Source organism: Gymnoscopelus braueri, assembly GCF_963280865.1.
Source record: "Gymnoscopelus braueri genome assembly, chromosome: 18".
Taxonomy (NCBI): domain Eukaryota; kingdom Metazoa; phylum Chordata; class Actinopteri; order Myctophiformes; family Myctophidae; genus Gymnoscopelus; species Gymnoscopelus braueri.
The window spans coordinates 8,151,108-8,161,125 of record NC_137618.1 but is presented as its reverse complement, the minus strand read 5'-3'; the positions used below and the strand labels follow the sequence as shown (position 1 = coordinate 8,161,125).

General features: G+C 45.9%; 1 protein-coding gene across 1 annotated transcript; it reads right to left on the bottom strand.

Moving 5' to 3' along the window:
* Positions 1-555: 555 nt before the first annotated feature.
* Positions 556-3,831, bottom strand: LOC308105855 (kinesin-like protein KIF2A; the record flags this gene model as incomplete). The annotated part of the gene is made up of 2 exons (XM_080456779.1): positions 556-3,087; positions 3,502-3,831. The coding sequence occupies 2 exons, from the start codon at positions 3,829-3,831 to the stop codon at positions 556-558; spliced, it is 2,862 nt and encodes a 953-aa protein (XP_080312905.1).
* Positions 3,832-10,018: the final 6,187 nt, after the last annotated feature.

Genomic DNA, 10,018 nt, shown 5'->3' with positions numbered 1-10,018 from the left:
AATCTCTCTCAGTATGCCTAAATATGGAGATGACTGATGTCATAGTAGGCTACTGTATTTGTCAACTTTTGGATATTTAGAACAAAATAATATATTTCTAATAGGCATTAACAGTAGCCCATCACAGAGTCCTGTTCTTCCAGTATTGAGGTCAGATAATGTGGATCTTGGATGTCACTCATCTATGGTCATCTCCACATGTCAATGGAGGCGTGACATTAAAGTTCTATCCGGTATGAAATTAAAGTTCAAAAACAATTTACAATATGTGCTAAATATTTGTGGATTTACAAGACATGTGGTGCTGATTGGTCCACTGGATTGCGGGACACACATACAACATTAGTTGTTTCAAAATATATTTTACTATTCTTGTTTGACATTCTTGTATGACAAATTAGGGCATTAATTACAAAAAAAAGAAAAGAAAGAAAAAAAGAAAAGTTGAAATATGGAGACACAAGGTTTCTGCCCCGACAGCAACGATGTGTCGTTGAGGTGCTCATCCAGAGCATCCTTCTCTCAATGACCCCTCAAAAAATGTCTTAGATGGTCCTAATAGTATCTCGCTCTGCCCATTCTAGTGATGACGTCCAGCTGGTATTGGAGGTCTTTAACCTGCTCCTCCAAAATCTCACGTTTCTGCCTGTCCTTCTCCACAGTTTGCTCCAGTCTCTGTTTCCACGGACCTTCTATCGGGGTCGTCTGTATCTCATTCTCCATGTCTGCGATCCTCTGCTGTGCACAGAGGAGCTTTTCATCCAAAGCCTCCCTTTCTTCAAGCTGTTTGTTTATCTTCTGAATCGCGTTGTGTCCCAGGTTCTGATTTGCCTCCTCCTCGGCCTCCACAGAGAGTTCAGAGCTGGCGGTCCTTGATCTCCCTGATCTCCTCCAGAAGCGCAACTTTTCCCAGAGACTCTTCTTTTTGCATTTGTTGTTGAGGCGCTCTTCCAAAGCGTCCCTCTCATTGGCCCAAAGAAGTTCTTTGTTGCTGAGGCGGGCGTAATCATCTCTCAGAGTGTTATTCTCAGCCTCTAGTTGTCTCAGCATCAGATGATCCATGGCTGCTTTGGACGATGGCTGCTGAGCCCGAGGCTCAGGCTGGCGGCTGACAGGCCACTTGCGGTTGATCTGCTTACTGGCCTGTTCCTGTACATGCAGTGCAGAACAGAACGAAGCGTAATCTCTGCTAAACTCAGCCTCTAGATGCCTCAGTATCAGATGATCAATGGCTTCTTTGGACAATGACCGCTGAGGCTCAGGCGACGCGTCACACCGGACGACGGGGCTCTTGGGGATGATCTGCTTACTGAATGACTTCACTTTGTCTCTAAGTTCAGTGAGGATCTCTATGTTCTGACTTAGGATCAGTTCCAGCTGGGTGGCGTATGAGTCCGCTTCATCCACTTCCTCCATCTTCTGCAACACCTTCTCATCCCCCCACCAGTGGATTGACTCCTGGAAGACAGTTTGGTGGTCTTCCAGACTCCGTTCCTTCATATCCACCAGCTCAGACGTCGCATCATAGAAGGTAGACAGCTTAGGATAATGATTCTCAACATTGCTTCTGGGGACCACCTGAGGTCTAAATGAACTCTGACGGAAGAGAGATAGTTCCTCCTCATTCTGCTCACAGAGCATTTTGAGGTCATCACTCTGTGGTGGATTGCTCAGCCAGCACTGTTCCAGAAGCTCTGGCTGGTTGACCTCATGGACGGCGTTGTGTTGACCCACTTCCATTACCTGGCTGGGCTCAACTATCAGCTCCTTCACCCTGTCAGCATAGCGCAGCGTGTTAAGGGTATTTTCACAAGACGTCATACCAGGAGATACGGTTACAATCATACACGTACGTGAGTTCTTCCCAATGAAGGAGTCTCTGAGGATGTGAGTGAGCTTGCTATCCCTGAAAGGAGGGTGAGACTTGTTGCGTCCCAGAGCCCTGATGCACTCCTTCAGCGCCAGCAGACTTCTGTTAATCTCGGCCGCCTCCAGGCGAGTCTGGCGGTCGGCACTGGACGCATCAGCTGCTCTCTCATTCCCAGCCAAGTCGATGAGCGAAAACTTCCCATGCATCTCCCCCTTCCTCCGTAGGATGATCTGGAACACAGCGTGGCTCCTAGAAGAGTGTTCATTGGCCGAAGTCTTGCCTGTTATCCTGCAGCTGTTTCCCAATTCTAAGAGTTGGAGAACATCCTCCGTACATTCGATATCTTTCTCCTGTAGTCCTACCACATGAACCTGCTGTTCACCATCCTCCAACACCTTCAACTTAGTTTTGCCATTCAGCAGGTCAAACACCTTCCCGTTGTAGATTTCAAAGTAGGTTGCATACGCTTGTAGTTCTAACTTCTTATGGTTGGGTTTCTTCAACATGAGAAATACATCCCGAGCAGTTAATGCATAGATTCCTTTGGAACAATCCTGGTTCTGTCCAGGAACACCTCCACCCATAGTATGTGTTTTTCCACTTCCCGTCTGTCCGTAGGCGAAGCAGGTGGCCATTCCCCTCTCAAAGATGGTGTCCACCAGGGGCCTGGCTGTGAACCTGTACACCATCTCCGTGGTTGTGGAGTCGTCGAAGGCGTAGTCGAAGCGGAAGGTCTGGTTCTCCAGGTAGCGGGTCAGGTCCACCTTCTGTTTGGGCTTGTGGACCATCACCACGTCTTTAGTGGGAATGGTGATCACGTCCAGGTCCTTTCTGGTCAGCTCCTTCTGGTTCAGCGGTCGCTTCCTCACATAAACACATATTCTGTGTGTTTCAATCAGGTCTGCTTTGATCTGAGGTCTGTAGTCTAAACTAGCTCGGACATCCCTGATCATGTACATGATCTCGTAGTGGGGAACGGTGGTGTCGACCTCCTGTGTTCTCTTCTCCGTCAGCTTTCTCTCTCTTTCTCTCTCTTTCTCATGGATTTTCTGTTTCTCCTCCTCCTTCACACAGTTGAACGTCCTTCTCACATTCTGGGGTTGCTGTGTTTTTTGAGCCAGCGTGGGCTGTGCAGGCCGTTTAGCAGAGGGAAGGAGGGCTGGTTCAGGTTGCGGTGGTCGCTTGTCTTCTAGACCCTGTTCCTGCGTCTCCACCGTCTGAGACCATGACTCATTCCACTCAAAGCTCAGTTTGAGGTCATCGCTCTGTGGCGAGCTGCTTAGCCAGTCGTCGTCCGAAAACTCTACTGCGTGGATGTTGGGGATTACCTGGTCGGGGTCACCTGTCAGCTCCTTCACCCTGTTAGCATAGCGTAGCATGTTGCGTGTATTCTTACACGATGTCATAACAGGAGATCGGGTCGCAATCTTGCACGTACGTCGCGGGTTCTTCCTAGTGAAGGATTCTCTGAGGACCTGAGTGAGCTTGCTGTCCCTGAAGGGAGGGTGACACTTGTTGCGCGCCAGAGCCCCGAAGTCGAGAGTGGCTCGGAAAGAATCCCACTTCCTCCGTGGGTACATGGGAGGGACCGGTTCAGGCTGTGGGCTGGCCGGCCACGCGTGGGTCACCACTCTGTCATCTCTGGATGGAGAGTCACTCTTGTACGGTGCTGTTGTGTGATGGTTCATTGCAACTGTGTTGATTTTAACAGAAGCGGCGGTGGGAGGCGGTGTAGTCTCTGGGCTGGGGTCAGTCTCCTCGTCTGGGTTCAGGGCAAATATACTTTCCAAGTCGATCTCTTTCACGTTTGTGTCTCCGTTCTCAATCCACTCCACCGTGACGCTATTATTGTCCTCGTTCAGTGAGGTCACCATTGCCGGCTGGCATCGCCACTTTCGGCCATCGCTGCACTTTATTTCCACATAAGTACCTATGGCAATCTTCCCAAAACCGCACACCATTCTGCATTACCTAAACCGGTGCAGTAGCAGTTATTGTCAGAGGGTAATATGTATTATGACGTCAGTACCCGTTGAAAAGAGTACTTAGTGCAGTACCCGTTATCGACGTACTATCTGCATGAATAAATAAATAATTGTTGTGAGACAGTCTTTGGTCTGGGATGAATATATTTATAACTCTAAACTATAAACCTTGGCCAAGCATACGCCATAGATACGTCATATCTGCCTGACGCCACAGATTGGCCACATGTCAAGGAGACGGAGTTCCACACAGAGGCCACGCCATCTTGTTTTATCTTGAAATTTGTCACACAGTGCAGTGGTTTTTATGTTTTTGATTATCGAGGACTGGCAGACGGGCACGTTTGCTAAGAAAACAGTACGAGATCCAATCAGTGTAGACTAAAAACTGCAAGATGTTCATTAAACCACGTGGTGGAAAGTAAGCAAATACATTTTGAGGTACATTTACTGATATTGGACAGTTAGGACAGTTAGGACAGAAGGACAGTTAGGAGAGTTAGGACAGTTAGGACAGAAGGACAGTTAGGACAGTTAGGACAGATGGACAGTTAGGAGAGTTAGGACAGAAGGACAGAAGGACAAAAGGACAAAAGGACAGTTAGGACAGTTAGGACAGAAGGACAGTTAGGAGAGTTAGGACAGAAGGACAAAAGGACAAAAGGACAGTTAGGACAGAAGGACAGTTAGGACAGAAAGGACAGTTAGGACAGTTAGGACAGAAGGACAGAAGGACAGTTAGGACAGAAGGACAGTTAGGAAAGAAGGACAGTTAGGACAGTTAGGACAGAAGGACAGTTAGGACAGAAGGACAGTTAGGACAGTTAGGACAGAAGGACAGTTAGGAGAGTTAGGACAGTTAGGACAGAAGGACAGTTAGGACAGTTAGGACAGATGGACAGTTAGGACAGAAGGACAAAAGGACAAAAGGACAAAAGGACAGTTAGGACAGTTAGGACAGAAGGACAGTTAGGACAGAAAGGACAGTTAGGACAGTTAGGACAGTTAGGACAGAAGGACAGAAGGACAGAAGGACAGTTAGGACAGAAGGACAGTTAGGACAGTTAGGACAGTTAGGAAAGAAGGACAGTTAGGACAGTTAGGACAGAAGGACAGTTAGGACAGTTAGGACAGTTAGGACAGTTAGGACAGTTAGGACATTTAGGACAGAAGGACATTTAGGACAGAAGGACAGTTAGGACAGAAGGATAGTTAGGACAGTTAGGACAGTTAGGACATTTAGGACAGTTAGGACAGAAGGACAGTTAGGACAGAAGGATAGTTAGGACAGTTAGGACAGTTAGGACATTTAGGACAGTTAGGACAGAAGGACAGTTAGGACAGAAGGATAGTTAGGACAGTTAGGACAGAAGGACAGTTATGACAGTTATGACAGAAGGACAGTTAGGGCAGTTAGGACAGAAGGACAGTTAGGACAGTTAGGACAGAAGGACAGTTAGGACAGTTAGGACAGAAGGACAGTTAGGACAGTTAGGACAGTTAGGACAGTTAGGACAGAAGGACAGTTAGGACAGAAGTACAGTTAGGACAGCTAGGACAGTTACGACAGAAGGACAGTTAGGACAGTTAGGACAGTTAGGACAGAAGGACAGTTAGGACAGTTAGGACAGTTAGGACAGTTAGGACAGAAGGACAGTTAGGACAGTTAGGACAGTTAGGACAGAAGGACAGAAGGACAGTTAGGTCAGTTAGGACAGTTAGGACAGAAGGACAGTTAGGACAGAAGGACAGTTAGAACAGAAGGACAGAATGACAGTTAGGACAGTTATGACAGTTAGGACAGTTAGGACAGAAGGACAGTTAGGACAGTTAGGACAGAAGGACAGTTAGGACAGAAGGACAGTTAGGACAGAAGGACAGTTAGGACAGTTAGGACAGAAGGACAGAAGGACAGTTAGGACAGAAGGACAGTTAGGACAGAAGGACAGTTAGGACAGAAGGACAGTTAGGACAGTTAGGACAGAAGGACAGTTAGGACAGAAGGACAGAAGGACAGTTAGGACAGTTAGGACAGAAGGACAGTTAGGACAGAAGGACAGTTAGGACAGTTAGGACAGAAGGACAGTTAGGACAGTTAGGACAGAAGGACAGAAGGACAGTTAGGACAGAAGGACAGTTAGGACAGTTAGGAAAGAAGGACAGTTGGGACAGTTGGGACAGTTGGGACAGTTAGGAGAGTTAGGACAGAAGGACAGTTAGGACAGTTAGGACAGTTAGGACAGAAGGACAGTTAGGACAGAAGGACAGTTAGGAGAGTTAGGACAGAAGGACAGTTAGGACAGTTAGGAAAGAAGGACAGTTGGGACAGTTGGGACAGTTGGGACAGTTGGGACAGTTGGGACAGTTAGGACAGTTAGGACAGAAGGACAGTTAGGACAGTTAGGACAGTTAGGACAGAAGGACAGTTAGGACAGTTAGGACAGAAGGACAGTTAGGACAGAAGGACAGTTAGGACAGAAGGACAGTTAGGACAGTTAGGACAGAAGGACAGTTAGGACAGTTAGGAAAGAAGGACAGTTGGGACAGTTGGGACAGTTAGGAGAGTTAGGACAGTTAGGACAGTTAGGACAGAAGGACAGTTAGGACAGTTAGGACAGAAGGACAGTTAGGACAGTTAGGAAAGAAGGACAGTTGGGACAGTTGGGACAGTTGGGACAGTTAGGAGAGTTAGGACAGAAGGACAGTTAGGACAGTTGGGACAGTTGGGACAGTTGGGACAGTTGGGACAGTTGGGACAGTTGGGACAGTTGGGACAGTTAGGACAGTTAGGACAGAAGGACAGTTAGGACAGTTAGGACAGAAGGACAGTTAGGACAGAAGGACAGTTAGGACAGTTAGGAAAGAAGGACAGTTGGGACAGTTGGGACAGTTGGGACAGTTAGGACAGTTAGGACAGTTAGGACAGAAGGACAGTTAGGACAGTTAGGAAAGAAGGACAGTTGGGACAGTTGGGACAGTTGGGACAGTTAGGAGAGTTAGGACAGAAGGACAGTTAGGACAGTTAGGAGAGTTAGGACAGAAGGACAGTTAGGACAGAAGGACAGTTAGGACAGTTAGGACAGAAGGACAGTTAGGACAGTTAGGACAGTTAGGACAGAAGGACAGTTAGGACAGTTAGGACAGAAGGACAGTTAGGACAGTTAGGACAGAAGGACAGTTAGGACAGTTAGGAAAGAAGGACAGTTGGGACAGTTAGGACAGTTAGGAGAGTTAGGACAGTTAGGACAGAAGGACAGTTAGGACAGTTAGGAGAGTTAGGACAGTTAGGAGAGTTAGGACAGTTAGGACAGAAGGACAGTTAGGACAGTTAGGACAGAAGGACAGAAGGACAGTTAGGACAGCTAGGACAGTTAGGACAGAAGGACAGTTAGGACAGTTAGGACAGTTACACTACATTTTCAAAAAGTCAAAAAATGTATACAGATCTTTTACTTGTAAGAGAGTATTTTTATATTGTGGTGTTGCTACTTTTACTTAAGTAAAACTTCTACTACTTCTACCACTGCGTAAAACGGAAATATTCACCTTATTACCTCCGGCAGGCCGAAAGGCCCCGGGGCAGAGATGATGTTTTTTGCACCTGTGCGTCTGTCTGTCCGTGGCTTTCATGTGGATCTCTGCTGTCGCTTTGATGATGACGTTATATAAAGTCGTGCTCAAATGTGGACAGACCAGCGGCCTACGCAAATCCAGGTTGGCAGGCAAACATTTTTTTGTTGTGTGTGACGTCAGACCAGAGCTCCTTTTCAAATTATATAAGGCGTGAAGATGTCTCTAGACTTTCAGATATAGTTTCCTGAGCCGCAGTGCTGTGAGGTAATCCTGCAAGGGGCAGAGAAAGATTGAAGAGACGCGTGGGCAGAGTAAGGTATATAGGTTGTACACCTCCAACAGATGATCCCTACTACTCCAATACCCATCACAGTCACATGTATAGCAGCAGCATTGGTGATGGAAGGAGTTAACAGTAAGAGGAGCCATAACAACCTCTACTTCCACATGCCGTGGAATGGACAGACAACCACAAGCTCTCTAACCAGCCAGAGACAAGGAGACACAGAAGACGAACCAAACTCTTACAGTCATCGACAGTTTGCAGGGACTTTAACTCAACCAACAGAAGAAGCCAAGACAAATCAGTTGTCTCACACGAGAAAGAAAACCCACATTTGTAAACAGAGCGACAAGAGTTTCTATGATTCAAGTGGTTTGAAGAGACACCAGCGTGTCCGCACCGGGGAAAAACCTTTCCACCGTCCGTTTCAGTCATCTTTAAGAGACAGCGTGTTCACACTGGAGAAAAACCTTACGTCTTTAAACAGTGTGACAAGAGTTTCAGCCTGCTATGTAACCTGACCAAACACCAGCATGTTCACGCTAAGAGGGCCGGAAAGTTAAAGCCCGGCCCGAGTTGAAGCCTGGTAAACGAACAGCATTTTTAAACGAACAGAAACGAACAGAAAAATAGTTTTCCAAAGTTTAAGCAACAATCTCACAGGACCACAGGATATTATTTATCTATCCCCCCATATGTTATATTGTTTTACCGAACAATTGCCGAGGAGAATAAAAAGGAAGAAAAAAAAGTAGCTTGATGAATGTAGGACACTGGAATGGAGCTAGCTATCTGATATAGATTACAGTATGGAGCTTTATTCATCACATCCTTTACATTAACATATCCTATAATCTGCTGTCCTACATTGTGAATGGCATGTTATCCAGGCTGCGTCTTTTATGTCGCATCACAAGGTTACAGATGTAAATGTGTGGGTGAACTTTCTCGTACAGGTTCAAGGAAAGAGTTAGAGAGAGGGTAACGAATAGAGAGAGAAAGAAACAAGGAAGATAACAAGAAAGCAACATAGTCAAATATCAATATAGTCTCTGTCTGGTCCAAAACTGTTACTTTTTAGGATTCAAATTCAAAAACAGGAAAAGTAGCAGATCTACGAGCTCAAAGAGCTTGTAGATCTGCTACTTTTGATGCTTTTGTGTGACGCTGTAGTACGATCAAGTAGGGCGTTCATTTACAAAAAAACACAAAAAGTTAGAATATGGAGATAAGAGGTTTCTGCCCGACAGCGACGATATACAATGCCAAATCTACATAAAGTTCATGGTTAAAATAGCCATAGAGATGCTTCTTGTTTTCCCCCTTTTCCCCCCAATTCAGAAAATCCTGAAAAATAAGCATTTTGGGGTTAGCTGGTTTCTGCCCGACAGTTTATGTTTTCATGTGACGCTGTAGGATGATGAAATAGGCCGTTAATTTAGAATATGAGGTTTCTGCATGACGGCGACCATTTGTAAAACTACGGAGTCAAAACATGCTCAGCCCCAGTGTTGCCAGATTCTGTGAGAGAAACAAGCAACCAGGTCTAGGAAAACCAGCCCAAAAGAAGCGACTATGGGCCACATGAGCACTTTAACATATACATCAGCTATTTGAAAATGGCAGATCTACAAGCTCACAACGCTTGTAGATCGGCTATTTTCAAATAAAATCTTGCTGGGAAATTATAATAAGCAGATCTGGCAACCTTGCTCAGCCCTGGACTAGTCAGAGTCACAGGACTCATCTGGGTCGTCAGGGGGGGGAGTTAACCATTCAGAATCTCAACTAAAGACGGTGGTTGTCTGAAAGTGTATTGAAGGGAAAGAAGCAGAGGAGAAAACAGTATGAAAGTGTATTGAAGGGAAAGAAGCAGAGGAGAAAACAGTATGAAAGTGTATTGAAGGGAAAGAAGCAGAGGAGAAAACAGTATGAAAGTGTATTGAAGGGAAAGAAGCAGAGGAGAAAACAGTATGAAAGTGTATTGAAGGGAAAGAAGCAGAGGAGAAAACAGTGTGGGCGGGGCATCAGGAACACTGTGGGGCCTCAGGACATTATCATTATATTATATCATATTTGAAGGTTCCAAACCGAGGGGCCTCGGCAGCCATGGCCTCCATGAAATTCCTGCCCTGATACACACTGTATATCATCACTGCGTGTCGGGCAGAAACCTCCTATCTCCATATTAAAAAATGTCTTCTTTTTCGTAAATTAATGCCCTATTTATCATACTGTACTACAGCGTCGCACAAAAGCATAAAAAATTGCAGATCAGCTGACCACAAATTATTTTGAGATAATCGC